This window comes from Vanellus vanellus, assembly GCF_965231255.1.
Source record: "Vanellus vanellus genome assembly, chromosome: 26".
In the NCBI taxonomy this organism is placed as follows: domain Eukaryota; kingdom Metazoa; phylum Chordata; class Aves; order Charadriiformes; family Charadriidae; genus Vanellus; species Vanellus vanellus.
This window is the reverse complement of record NC_138931.1, coordinates 3,607,252-3,622,946: the sequence shown is the minus strand read 5'-3', so window position 1 is coordinate 3,622,946 and position 15,695 is coordinate 3,607,252. Positions and strand designations below refer to the sequence as shown.

The 15,695-nt window shown below is 37.7% G+C and overlaps 1 protein-coding gene across 1 annotated transcript; it reads right to left on the bottom strand.

The window, feature by feature from the left end:
* Nucleotides 1-609: 609 nt before the first annotated feature.
* BNIP3L (BCL2 interacting protein 3 like) lies at nt 610-15,695 on the bottom strand. The gene is made up of 6 exons (XM_082495686.1): nt 15,512-15,695; nt 9,985-10,171; nt 8,166-8,238; nt 6,248-6,351; nt 5,312-5,461; nt 610-4,064 (listed from the first exon to the last, which is right to left on the bottom strand). Exons 1-6 carry the CDS (start codon nt 15,594-15,596, stop codon nt 4,016-4,018), a joined length of 648 nt encoding a protein of 215 aa, XP_082351812.1. The 5' UTR covers nt 15,597-15,695; the 3' UTR covers nt 610-4,015.

Here is a 15,695-nt window from a genome sequence, read left to right as displayed (position 1 = left end):
CATGACTAGCTAACCTATCTAAATCTCTAGATTCATTAAGTAAAGGTAGAAGGTAACTTTCCCAGAACGTAATATGAAACACACTTTGTGCTGATTACAGAGGAAAGCAAGACACTATGCAGCTCATTTGTCCAGCTACACTGCATTCAGTTGAACAGGTAAGTAATGTTGCTGTGCTGCTCTAAATTAAGTATGCAAATAAATCCCTTCTCTTCAGTTTTTACTTTAACACTCTTGTATAAGAATTAAAAGAAGACAGTCCTCAAACTCCATCAAAATTTGATTTATACCAGAATAATCTCACTTCAAAGATACTGCTGCTTTTTGCAATATTATCTTGGTTTTATTCCTTTGCAAAACATTGCATTACAACTAAAAAGGTTTTGAAGCACACAATGAAATTGTTTTCCCTGCAACACCTACTAAATCAATGTGTTTATCTCAGTTGGCTGTAGAGAAACAATCTGCTCAAAACCCCCACAGCTCTGGTCTCCAAAGCGGTTTCAAAGTAGTAGTAATTCAAAACTTCAAGCCCAAGTTTCACTGTAAGTCCCAGACACCTAAACTTTCTGAAAGCAGGTTTTATAGTTTTATCTATCTTATTCCTCAGACAAAAAACAAATAAATCCCAAAGTTCTGGGGTTTTTTACATTAAAAACATGTAAAAGAATCACTAGGTAACTAAAATGGGCAGTAGCAGTATCAGAACAATGACATTTCACATTTAGAATGAGTAACTTCACATGATACTCCTAGAAACCACCAGTGCTCTTGAACCAAGAATATGGAGGCAGATTAACAACTAGGGTCTATATCCCTTATTCTTTAATCTGCAAATTTAACAGAATTAGGAAACAGAAGAGAAATACAAGGAGTACAATAGAGTTGACCAATTATACAAAAACTCATCAATTCTACTTTACATTTCATATGCCGCTATATTATTTTGCTTTAAAAGTTTTCCTTAACAAGGTGCTGGAGGACTTGGCACAGGTATACATTGCTGGCAATGGAAGTATGTTTATTAAGTGCTTCAGGAAAAGAAGCAGATGATCCCAAGTCACTTAAAAAAAAACCCAAAACCAAAAACAAAAACACAAAACAACCCATGCAATCTTTCAAAAAATTATTCCAGTCTATAAACAGCAGCTTCAATGTTCATGTAACCCAGAACACAATAGTTTCATAAAACATTATACAAAACAGTCCTGTAAAAATAAAGAAAAAAGAAAGATTAAAGGCGCATCATGAAGTAATTTCAGACAACCAGTTTTGTGAGAGCTTTAATGGCACAAAATGTTTATAAGCTACAACTTATACATGTACTGTAAACTGTATATAATGTTACAAAGTGCTAACTAATTTATGAATAATGCATAATCACTTTGGCTCAGTTAACTCCAATATTTCAACAAATGTCAATTAAAAAATTTGAATTTCTAAATCTTCAGATTTCACTTTTAAAACAGTAAGTAAATATGCATTTGCTGCAGTTACGTTAGCCTGCTGCATTTTTAATGTGCGAGTTTATGCATTTTTTTTTTCTTGATCCTATTTACAAATATTCTAGGCCAGTTTTCACTGAATGTAAGAAAAAAGAAGCCTGCGTTTTTTTTTCCAAAACTGTAAACAGGTATAAAGCTTTTTAAACAACATTTATCTTAACAAAACTTCAACTATCAATAGCTGAAACCCCTTTTCAAATTATACAACAATCTGCTTCTGTTCATCGTAAAACAAGAAGTTGTAGACTTTCATCCAAAGCTTATAGCAGGGTATCAATAAATACTGCATTGTATCATAGCAGGTGGTACAGTGATCACGTTATCCATTCCTCATCTAATTTTTACTTCACGGCTCCTTCAGATATTTTAAGCTGTGTTGATGTTGCAAGCTTGTGGCTAGAGTATTATTTATCAGATATTCTGAAGAATAATTAACTTTTAATTTAGAAAGCGGTAATTTCTTCTTGGAAAAAAAAGTACTCCCTACTTAGGAAAAATCTATTTTTCCACTATTCCAATTTCCATACAAAACAAGGTGCTGTAATTAGAACTTAAAGTGTTTCAGCCTTTCCCCTGTGCCCTCAGTTTTTAGGACTGTAAAATGATGTACTTGATACTATCTAAAGCACCCTTCACCACTTCCCCATTCCCTCCCCCATCTTTGGGTGAAACCCAATATCCACGCTCAAAACAAATACGCAGTTGTAGGCAACTCAAGTGCCACCAGTATTCACAACTAAAAGAAAACAAAGCAGACATCTTCAGAATTTTTTGTTAGATTGCCCCTTCACCCTGAAAGCATTCTCTAACAGCATCCAGAAGTAGAGAATAAAAATAAATACAGTTTAGCAGTGGATTTATACCTAACTTTTTTTACTTCCTGGGAGCTAAGTTCTTTTAAATCAAACTTCAATTGGGATTCAGCTTCTATGCATCAACTGTTTCAAGCAATCACTGCTATATCAAATAATCACCTTTATAAAGTCTGATGCAAGCAAACAATTATAGGTAGCTGTTCTCTCCAAACTGGCTGACAATATTTTCTTACCATTTTCTACAAGTCAGCCTACTAAAGTTTTTATTTAAATGAGATTTTTGCTAGTCTTAAAATTAGCATTGGTTCCCTAAATACTTAGTATTAAAGTCTATATCATATTTTTTTATATATTCATATATATATATATAAAAAAAGAGTATTCTATCCTTCAGAGTCATGCTACATGTTCTGAAATCCAATAAAATCTATTTAAGGACACGACTGTCCCAATGCTTTGTAACAATTTGGTACTAAAGCTTCACATTTTGAAAAGAAGTGTCACCAAAGGAGGACAAGGCTTAATGTTCCCTAAGATAAAAGTTCAACAACATTAGTGAGAAGTCTATCTAACATGAGACATCACAAGTGACTTTCAGATTCCATGTATCCCCAAAGGAGATTGTACAGTAAACAGTGAGATAGGAATATTAAAAACTCATTTGCAGAAGACATTTCAGAGCTTCACAACTTCTGAATCTCTACGCACCTGCAAGATTGTCCCCTTTAAAGATAGGTCAAACGCTTTACCTTCTGAAACTGCCATATTGTCATATTTGTAAATAGTTCCACAACAAACAGAATCATATTCTTTTATACAGAGTCTAACTGCACCTACAGCTGTTGGGTTTTTCCTTAATTTAAAACTACTTTTAAAAGGAAAATTTCACATTTAAAATTTTCCCTTAAGAAAACAGGTAAGGAAAAGAAAAGCTTCTTCACATGCAAACAATGCAATTTTTCTAATATTTTCTAGGCATCAGACAGGTTTTCCTACAAGGAATAAGGAGCTGACTTCATAGAAAAGACAAGATTACAACAATTACCTAATATTAAAATATGCTGATGGATTTAGTTATCCTGCTTTAAAATTTATGCAGTCTTTGCCTCCTGCAAATCAAATGGTGTTAGCCAATACAAGGGGCCATGTAAATTCCCCCAAAAGCTGATTTAAACTGGTTTTTATTGCCAGTGATTTCTTAGTTTATTTAACAACAAGCTTGTTTTTAAGAAGAAAAATTCATTTTCACTCCAATCAATAATTTTCTTCCAAAGAGACTGTTAATTTTATCACCGTAATAGAGTTAACATTTATACCATGCACAACTGCAATTTTAGTCAGGTTGCACTAAGGAGGCAACAGCATCACTGATAAAATTAAAACTTGCTGGTGGCATTTTGCATTGAGAGAAGCCCTTGCAACATATAGACAGTTGTAAACTCCGTTCAGCAACTCTGACGTGTCTTGCAGGCCAAGAGGCAGGGGAATGGGAGGAGAGAGGGAAAGAATGTGGATAGCGAAACACCTCAACAGAGTTCCAACACAATACTGAATTCCAGAGTTAGCAAAAACCTGGATATGTAAGGAAAGGGTGAAGTCAGGGTCATGCTTAAAATGGTCTCAAGTCAAATGTACTAAATGAGACATTAACACCTTCACAGGTCACGTGGATTTCCAGGTTTTGCACTCCATCTTTCAATAAGTGCTGGCTGAAGGTGTGGTCAGTCGTTTTCCAATGTAGATGCTGAAATAAAAAGTATAAGGCATATCGTATTTCACAGAAGTACTCCCTGTTTTCCAAACAGCCCTCACGCACTCAGCTATACTAATTTGTCTTTCAATTAAGCCTGATGAGATTCTTCCAAGGACTTCACTTCTCTCTCATAAAAATAAAGAGCGAGATTTTCAGACAAGCCTAGAAGGACCGATGCTACCAATGTTCAGTAAAAGTCGGTTTCTTCCAGTGTCAAGCTCATTTGAAAACCCCAGTCCAAAGGCTTTTGTGTTGTTTGTAGAGTATCTGACACAGGGGCTCCTGAACAGCTGAGACACACTCCCAGATTATTATGGTAAAACAAATAAAGTACTGCCTATAAAGGGAGGGGGTGAGGTTTAAAACACTGAGCAGTGAGGATTTACGCAAACACTGACCTCTAACAAATAAGAATTCGTCGCAGAAATATACAATTTTTCTGTCACAAATATCATACAATATATTCCCATATATTCCATCCTCCTAATTTATTTGGTAGTTTACAAAAATTTAAAGAGACACTTGAGCTACACCCCCAGAAATAAATATGACGCTAAATAAAAACATATTTTGAGTACATGTCTTTGCCCCCATCACAAAGAACATAAGATGGATAAACATAACGTAAGGATTTAAGGAAGCTCAGAGATTATGTTGGATTACGCAGGCAATGAAAGCATTGCTGAGCAGAGTCACAGCTGATCTTGCAGGACACATCCAGTATTTCATGTCTATTTAAGTATTCAAACCTCGACTTTCAGTAATATCACACAACAGCAGCATTAGACGTTGAAAATTACAGATTATGTGCCATACACAGAACTTCAGCATCATAACTTGTACACTGTGGTCTTGTAACGGTTAGTGAAAGTTACAGCAGTTTTCCACCTATTCTATTCTTACATTGTAACCTGAATCATTTAAGTAGGAGTGGATAATCAAATGGCACATGTTATGATTATAGAGGTTAGTTGTGAAATTCATGATAATCCATGCATTTTCAATATAAGAAACTTGACCTATTCTAGAAATGAAACATATTAATGGCTGCAAAGTTTTAATTGCAGCAAAATTTTCCCATATTTCAAAAAAAATGCACCAAATCTATCTTGAGCAAGGTGCAACAATACTCTAGTTATTCTAGATAAAGGCCTTTTCAGCAGGCACCTGACATACAAGTAAAGTGGAAAAGCAAAGCCAGATGCAAAAGTTGAAGTGAGAATTAGGTTAATACTTACCCTAGTCCCAAAGCCAAAACATGAGATATGAACAGAGATGGAATGAAAACCTTAAGAAATTCTGCAGAGAAAATGCCACCTTTTTTCATTGCTCCACTTTTTCTCATACTTAAAGACACTGAACGTTTAGGATGTCTGAAATGAAATTCCCTGAAAGAAGAGGGGGAGGGAGGAAAAATTCAACAAGATTTTTTTGTTTCTTTCCTTTTTTTCTTTTTCTTTTTTTTTTTTTTTCCCTCACACAAATGCACAGATCTCTGTAGGAACATTTTTTTAAAAAGAAAAGAGCTAGAGATCAAAGCAAGAGATCCCTTACAGAGAGTAAGGAATCAAAGAGAATAATAGGAGGTATTGTGGAGAGACCACTTACACAGACAGTATAGAGACAAAGGGAGCAGTAGCTGAAGAGAGAGGTAGGTCCGAGAGAGGGAATTTCAGGATGTGATTTTTTAGCAAGAGCCTCATTTTTTGTTCCAATCAGAGATACAGAAGTCTGCCAGATTTAGACAGCATCCTCTATTTTAATAGAAATGCTTTGCATTCAAGGATCTCAACGTTTCCCCTTCCGTGGATGAACATTACATATTTTACATAGAAAGAAAAAAAAGTACAGAGAATTTAGGAGACTTGCTCAACACTATTCCATTCAATAAGCCAAAACTAAATCCCATGAATCCCAGCTCCAAGTACCCAGCTCTCCCAATCATTTTAATTTTGTCAAGAAACCTTGTAAACTTTCAATAAAAATATAATTCTGTTGCTGTTAGGATTTTCATACTTCATTGTTTTGACTTTTTGTAGCCTCCCCAAAGAGAAATCTATCTTTTTCTAAGATGATTTTCTTTGGAGAGCCAGAGTAATTCCACGCAATTGTGACCTATGATTCTTTTCTACTTCATATAAAAGAATAGCCATTAAAAAAAGAGTTTAACTCACTTGGGAGGAATGTTTTCAGGCCTACTCGACCAGTCTGACACCCAGTCAGCACTTTTCTTCAAAACTTCCAACTCCTTCTCTCCTTCTACTGCTTCTTCTTCAGACTGAAAATAGACAGGGGACAAGCCTTGTAACACTCAATTAGCTCCTCCTTATGGTGTTAGATTGAAAGCAGCAACAACAGTGGTAAAATGATAAGCACCAAATGGTGGCACCCGATAAATGAGCAAGTGCTCTTGGACTACTGATTATTTAGAAGAGATTTTATTATGCTAACAGGAAGACCTGCAGAAGTCAGTACAGCACAAATTTTATTACTATATCCAGGACTTCAACATCATTGCAAGTTGTTTTTTGGATTTTTTTTTAAACTAAATAAAAAGGATTATTTTAATCCTAAGTATAGTAAACCAGCATTATGCAAAAAATATTATGCAAAAAATATTAAACAAAAAATGGCAAAAACTTTAAGTTGATGGCATTTGATTTAAAGTGTACAGAACACAGATAAAGCACAGAAAAACTGCCAAAAAAAAAAAAAAACCCACATTTCAAAAACAGTATTGTGACTTTTTTTAAGGTGCTATTAGTCATTTAAAAATTATATTACTTGAAACTAGCAGCTCCTACTGGGTGCGGCTCAGATGCAGTAAGGAAAGGCAAGCACTCAATACAACTGTCTTAATCCAAACACTTAACATTACATCATTAGATTCAAATGTTACCATATAGGAAAAATATAGATTAGAAAGACTAGAGAACACCACTGACTTTGGTACAAACTCCTCCTTAGTATTAAAACCATTTCCTGAGCGACACTTAGTAAAATAAGATAAAGCACTTACAACACTGAAGTGGGAACCATACCAAAAGCAGAAATAACCAAATACAACAGTCTCAGAAGTAAGATGGCAGCCCTAACCAACAAACTCATTTGGATCATTCGGGCTGTATAGGGCAGAAGTGCAACAGTCCTACTGTTCCGCCAGGTCTTTGACAAAATTAAATGCAAGGTTTCACTCTTCCAGGAATGCTTTTTATTTATACTGCTGAAGACAGCAAATTCCATTAAATGATCAAACTAAGAGTTCAGCATTAGTCTCCTCTCAGTTTGCGTTATGGAGATTACTCACTATCATGTGAGCTGACTATCTGTAGAGCAATAAACTGAAGCCCCTGCAATCTTGTGCAGAAATATAAACATTTCAAAAACAAAACAGGTTTGACATACACAGTTTAAGCAGAGTGTTAAACAATATGACTGCTACTAAACAGGGCACTTCTCAGCTTTAGAGATGGCGCCTCATTCTTCCCCTCGCTCCAAAGCTATTAAACTCTACAAGCCAAATTTCAATTAATACAGAACGCAAGCCTAATAAACTTTACTAACCCTGCCTCATTGTTAAAATAATGTTCTGGAATGTGTTTTAACTTGATAAAACTTTATTCTGAAAACGAACGCTTAAAAGAAAAGATAATTTAGTTAAACTGACATAAGCTTGAGTGCACAAAAAGTATTTACTATACCTACTTACAGGAAAGTACTATATGAAGTTCCAGTACAAAAAAAAAGAAGAGTAAAAACCTGCAAGAACACAGGTCGAGACAAGGAAACAGCCTTACCCAAATTTTTAATAAATAAGGTTTCTGTAATTCATTTGCTTGTACTGCAGATAACAGCCAAGTTTAGGGTCTCAGAATGAAAGAAAAAATTCCTGAAAAGCAGTAGTTTAATGTGCTTTTTTATTGACACATAAAACACGAACATTTTAGACCTTTTGACATGACACAGAGCTTGCCCTGCCCCCCAAGTACTTCCAATACCGATCTATATAAATATACGATCTATACACAATATCCACAACTTTAAAACCTTTTTTAAAAGGTAACGCATTTTAAAAGTTAATGAAGGAAATACCTGAGAACTACTGTCTTTACTTGTGTGCATTTCCACATCAAAAGTTATCTGTCCGTCTTCTTGAGGTGAAGGGCTAAAGAGAAATTGATTTCATTATGTCATTTTGTCATACTACAGTCAGTCACCTAAAGAATCATTAGTGTAAATAGCATCTCAATTGAATCATTTCCACATGCACTTCTGCACACTATTTAGGTGAGTTACAGACTACATTAACCTTCAGATCACATACATCAGATTTAGAAAGTCTTCCAAAACCACTCCTTTTCTTTCTTTTTTTCCCCATTTATAAACCTACCTTTCACAACAAGGTCGACTGTCCCTCCACTGAAGCAAAGGAAGTTTTGGGCAATGCTTTACCTGCTGCACAAAAGACGTAGATCCCTTCCTTCTTTTAAACAACACTGCCAGTATTGTGAATTATACCTCTTTTTGTACCATTACATGCAGAAACATCACACGTCAAAACATTTTTTAATGCTTGGTGAGAATACGTATTCCCCTCGTTAGCCTCACTTTGAATATTAATAATTTGGTAATCTACTCGAGCAATAAATGTCACCTATCACACCTCAACCAAGGAAATGCTAGAGAATTTAAGTCAGGAACAATAAAAAATACTGTTTGATGCACCAATGCAGGTCTCTCATTAAAACACTAAGGGCATCTTTTTAACCCAACTTAAGCTTTCATGGAAAAGGTGTATTTGGAAATATCCAAAAAGAATCCAAAACACCACACTTAAAGAGCAACTTACTGTTTAGAACTTTTAGAAAAGAATGCTAAATGTCAAAGTACCTCCCCTTTCTTGTATGTTACTTCAACTGTCAAAAGGGAAAAAGAATTACCAAAAAGTTAACAAGTGGAAAATGAAGTTTGAAGAAAAGAAGAAATCTTTCTTCATTCACTTAAAATACAGAAAATACTGAAAAAATCCTATGCTAGTAAAAGAAGCTATACAACCATCACCTAGCAAACATTCCTGGTTGGACTGGGAATCACTAAACTACTTACAGCTAGTTTCTTATGAACACAGACATAACAAACTTTAATTTCTATAAATGTTACAATTCTACTTGAAATACTCATATGGATTATTTTCAAAACAGTCTACTACATTCAGTAATTAAATCAGACCTAACTAATTTTAAATAGCTTTTATATCTGATCACCCACTTCATATAAACTACACAGTAGACATGAGAGTTAGCATTCATCCAGCAAAACCAAAGGAGGCAGGAGCAGAAAGACAGCTAAAATTATATCATGAGACTGCTCAAGGATTTCCAAAACTGCCCCAAAACTTTCTAGAAAAAAGGTGTAATGAACACGTAAGAATATCATAATGCTCACAAGTGCCTTGAAGGATTATATTGTTAGGTAAGAAATATTTTGCTTTCACAAGGAAAAAGTAGACTATTGAAAGCAAGTAGTACAAATTCTCAGAAACTTTTTTCTGTTAAGTCCAGTGATACCTTTTATTATGCTTTATTAAATATCAAGCACAGGTACGTAACATTATTAGTAATAAGCCAGTAAAATGAGATATTCTTTAGACCATACATGATTTATAACAACATGAAATATCACTGTGGTGTTGATGTGACTTTCCCACTCCTGGATTCCTTAGCTTTCTGTAACAACAATGTGTTTTTCATGTCAGATGTCTTATTTGATAGCCCATTATCATGAGCCATCAAGTACTCCAAATACTGGAGCACGACAAACTTAAGCCTGAGAAAAAGCTTTACCCCTCCATTAACATCTACAGGATAAAAACTGCAATAAACTACATGCAGGACATCAAACATTTCTTTACCTGTCACAGTGGGAACTACCTCTTGAACTGCTCTGTCCTGATTCATGCTGGGCATCCAGGAGAATTTTTTCCATGTCTCCGTTGTGGATGGAGGATGATGAAGGGACGTGTTCCAGACCTCCGTTTTTCCCATTGCCGTTATCGTTGCTATTGCCATTGCCATTCATCTGTAACTCCACCCAGGAACCTGTTGGGCAAACCAGACGTCATTTCATTAAAAGCAGTGGAACTAAAACCCATCTTAAGTTTATCAATTACACACAGAAAAAAAAACATGAATATGGTAAATTCAGATAACATGCACTGCTACTGGGAGAAAGCTCATAAACATGTACGTGAGACAGGAGTGACTTGTTTCTTCCTCTTTCATGACCAAAAACACCCCTAAAAAGTTACGTTCTGTTGCTACCTACCCCTAAAGAGAGTCAAATAAAATGTCCCCTCTCTCCTCAACTATTAATACTTTAACAGGTCACATTTCTCTCTGCAGTTTGAAGCTTCAATTATCTATGTATCACTCAATTACACTAACCACCCCGCTTCCCTGTTCTACTTCTACATTCCATTTTGTAACAAAGTTTTCAGCCCCTAGCCCCCTTCTCTATACCATTCCCCCATCTGCTATTTTATATCTTCCTTCTTCCCTCTACTTCCAAAGGCCCTGAATCACACCCTGATTTTTATAAACATCAGACAGACTGCCGTTCTGAGGCCCCATTCAGCTTTCTTTGTCCCGGCCCTCTAACAAACACCGCCCATTCAATGCCATCTGCCACCTCTCCTATCCTACCATAACCTTAATAAATGGGTCACACCACAATTCAAACCATCAGAAGCTTGAGGTAGGCAGTATGTTTCCTTACACAGCTGAAGTACCATGCTAACATACATGCAATTACAGTTAGATTAAAAGATTTCACTGCTAACAAGCCAAAATAAAGAACTGAGCAGCATGAGAAAACCAGAATTCTCACGTGTAATAACAGTTAATAATTTCAATGCCATCACTTCGGGCTCTTTTTTTTTTCCTTCCCTCTTTTTCTTTCCTTAGCCAGGGAAGGCAGTATAGACTACAAGTTGAGAATTACTGAGTTTTCCCTTTTTTTTTTTTTGTAGTTATAACTATGGGATATCCATGGGTGCACTGAGACTTGACAGAAGAGCAAGAGTGTATCATGAATGGTAAACACATCTGCTAAAAATTTCGTATACTCTGTAGTTATGTTGAGGATTTTTGTTTCTGTTTTTAAATGTCTTCACATGTATTTAATGTGCAGATTAACTAAATGCAAAACAATAGTTACAAGTATGTTCATTAGTGACATGTTTCAATTCAAAGGTTTTGGGGAAATATTTTTAATTCATAAACATACCATTTAATGTCCTGAGGGGTAAAGATAGAATAGACTTCTACTATTCCGCCTGTTCCAAATATTTAAATACATTCCCTATCCAATTGCAATTCCAACCTTCTCATTAAGATACATAACAAGAATCATTTGACCATACAGCTGCTTTATTAGTGATGATTATGGAGGGAAAGATCTCCAATTTCTCAAAAGCATACTGTTTTCAATGCAACATTATTTCCCATTATCGGTCAGACAATGATTTCACACACATACACTACACCATCACAACTCCTGTGTAATTTAATTTATGCCACCTGAAGGTGAGTGCTTTCAGATTTTTTGTTTGGTTCATTTCTTATTTTTTAAAGTTTTGACATCTTCACCACTGAGGTAAAAATAGTCAAGAAAAAAAAAGAAAGTCTAAAGATACAAATACAACAGCTGAAATTACTTTTTAAACATTATTGGTACAGGTTCTAAGTTTCAACACTGATTTCTTGACTTCTGAAATGCACCTTAGTGTGCCTGCACTTACTTCTGCAGCAAAGTTTTGGTTCTGGGAACTGTATCAGCAACACAGGACAGGGCATATGTCATAACGAGTTCACCTACTTTCAACTCGATTTTGTGAAGCCGAAACAGAGTTTATCCTGTGTACCAATTATTAACTATGCCATTACACTGATGAACATGGAAGCATCATACTCGTTAAGAGTCCTGGTGGTTTGCAGTCTGGTTTCCCCAAGCTGCATTCACAAACAAGGAATTTAGGGTGTACACAGAGCTCTATGCACAATCCCACAACGTACACCAACTCTAATACAAACTGGGATTTTCAGATAATGAAGAGTTAACTGAGAAAAGGCAGCTTTTGCTCAGTCGGCATGAGACACAGACACTGTACTATTTCAGATTTGTGATGGCTAGTGACTAAATTTCAAAATAAAAAGGCCACATTGTAAGAACCACTTCAGGAAGGCACCTTTACAGGGTGCCACAAGGGGCCACATCCGCAGAAAAGACGTGGCAACTGCAGTTAGAAGACACTTAGGCCAGAAAGCCATACATTCCCCAATAACCAGTTTAGAGTAGAGAGCACCTACTGGGAGAATTCTAATGGTCAGGGTCTGCAAAGACATCTATTATTAAAAAATCATCAAGGAGTGACAAACAATGTGAAAAGAACGGAGGGCAAAGGTGTAAGGAGAGGTCTTCCCCTGACACCACGCACGGGCAGAGAAAAGCCCAGCGGATGATCAGAACTGGTTGCTCTGGTATGCAGCTACTAAACACACCTCCACAGCATTTACGATTATGCACAAACAAGATCTTCGTTTACATTTATCCCGGACTAACAAAACTTGCCGTTTATCTAAAATGCATTGCGGGCATACTAGGAAGAACACTCAAATTAAACCATGAGTAAAAAGTCCCAACAAGTCAAGCAGTAGTTTACATGACAAGCAGCACGTTCTCCATCTGACCTCACTTTTAATGAGCCAAAATACATTCAGGAAGCGTAATCTGACATCAAGCTAAAACATGCTACATACTCCCACTGGCAGTCACAACCGGTTTGGGAGAGGGAGACAGAGAGCCCCAGTAGTTTCGAAGACTGATTAAAGAGACCTAATATCTGCTTCTTTAAAAAGATGCATAGGAATATATTTGAGAATAAACTGCCCAACTAATAGAGAGTGCATTTTGCCTCAAGCTTTCTTCAAAACTAAGGAAGTTACATTAATCACCCACATGAGAACTCCTAATTTTACCATATTTCTACTTCCCATTTTACTGTCAAGTAGAAATACAGTAAAATTAAGGGTGGTAGAATTAAGAAAAGCCATAGAACTGTCCTCCCTTCACAAATCACATAACACACACTTTGGGAGGAAAAAAGAGCACCAACATCTGTTTATATGAATGGTATTTTTCTCCAAAATTGTTTTAATTTGGGCCATGCTCTAAGGCTAATTATTTCATTATGAATTGATATAGTTTAATTACATGTTTTTCCAGAACTGCTGGACTGTTTAAACAACAGCAGCTAAACATGTTGGGGAAGAGGGGTCCCATTTTGCTTATGGGGTGGAAATACCAAGGACAATATCTAAGTTATATACATATATACATTTTTTATATATAAACATACTCCAAACTAGTAGCTCCCAAGAAGCCTGAGCTATGGTCTACTTGAATAAACTAAGAAATATCACTTTTACAATGGAGTACACCATTAACCAAAAAAAAAAAAAAACCCAACCAAAAAAAAAAAACAAAGAGAGAGAAGAAAAGAAAGCTGTGCAGGTTCCCATAATGGTAATTATTAAACAGATTTTCCTTAACAGAACTAGATGGGTTCCTGCCTAAGGTGGGATTTCATCTTTTTGTCAATATGTAACAGAGCATTATAATCATTAAAATATACAAAGCATCTAGAATTCCCAGAGCAAGCAAGCCTTTTTTTTTTTTTTTAAATGTATGTGAACCCAACAAAGCATAGGTTCAGTTACCGGTTTTATTCCCAGGTCTTCTGACCTTCAATTCAAGTGCTAAGAGATCTCTGAATGAAAGGCCCTAAACACGCACAAATGACATACAGAACAAAATGAGTAAGTGTCTAAGCTCATTAGTCTGAAAAGGTTCACTGAAAAGCTTATATAATGGCACAAAATGTACCTATAACACCAAAGCATTGTGGAGAGGCTGAACATCTGAAAGCAGCACTAAGCCTACATGGAGCTGATTGGTTGCATTTGTTTTGTTCACGGAGCACAGACTATCAAACATTTCCTCTCATACCTTGTGCTCACCACCTTCAGTAATCACATTGATTTTGCTAAGCCTTTACATGCTGATCCAGCAATAAGACCTATGTAGGCAGATGCAGCACAGGCTTACAGCACGCTCAACTCTTGTTGCTCCTATCTTACAGCAGATTAACGTGTCCCACAGAACAAGTTAACACACTAACAGAAAACAAAAGAGAAGTATTAAAATATAGAAGCATCAAAGATCATAATTTCTAAAGCAAGCATCGAGTTCGGCAGCAGGCACGTTGCAACTTTAAGACAGCGTAATTGTTATTAAAGTACGCCAACAGCCCTGAATAATTTGCTAAAACACCTATTTGACTCAGGTGAACATCGTTATCACAAGATGTAGCGTTAACGTAACACAATAGCAGCATTATGAAATGGGCATGGCTCATTCTTCTTTAATACCATTCCCATTGAGTTACAGCAGATCAACCAACCAATATATTTCGTGGTCAGTTCAACTTCATTGTAAACCACGAAGGTAACAGTTAATCATTAATGCAATTTATTCACCTCTTCAACTGCAGTATCCTTCATAATTACAAACAAACGAAAGGACACGTTGAAGTAGCCATTTAAAATGTGGGAAAAGCATCTGCCAAGTACGAGAGCCTACATAAAACCCACCAATGTGCCTTACTGGTGTTATCCTAGGAACAAAAGGATGCAGCAGAGCAGCTGACAGAGATGCCGGATATAGAGGAAAATAGCTCACGTCAGTGGTATTGACTCAGCCACTGAATAAACCTCATTCCCACAGTCACGCTCCTCCCCCTACCCTGCTGTATCCCCATCTTAGCTGGTAATACCAGCCACCAAATAAACTCGCTGTAACCACGAAACGAACCTGCTCCTCCTCTCCTCGCCTCGCACCCAGCCACGGCGGTACCTCGTTCCTCCGGCGGCGCTCGCCGAAGCTCACCCGCCTCAGCCCTCCTGTGAGGAGAGGCCCGGCCCTGAAACCCACCCGAAACCCTCCCCACAGCCCCTCACCCCGTTTTCGGCGGGCAGCTTCCCCCTCCCTTGCCCTCCCCACAGCCCCCTCGGCTTTCCCAGCCCCACAGCCAGCGGCTCCCACTGCCCCAGGCTCTGTTGACCTGCCACCATCCCCGCTGCCCCTCAGGCAGCCCCCACCGAAACGCTGTACCCCCACCACCCGCCTCTTCCTCACAGACCCCCCCCTTCCCGCCCCGGCGGACGTCGCCGATTGGCCCCCGATGGCTCGCGCGGCCCCGTCCTCCGCCAATGGCGGCCCAGAGAAGGGGGGGAAGGGGGTCGCGGCCCTCACAGCCTCCCTTCCATTCCCCCCCGCCCCATTCCCGCTCCTCTCCGCAGGCCAACAGCGGCCGCACTTACTGTTGAGGCCCGGCTCGGTGTGCGATCCCTCAGCCGGCGGGTTGTTGTTGTTGTTGTGCTGCGGCGGCTCCTGAGGGCTGGACATGGCGACGCAGGAGCGGCGACTGAGGAGCCGCTGGGGTTGGGACAACAACAACAAACCTGGACTCCGCTCCGGGCCCGGCCAACCCGCCTCTCCGCCCAC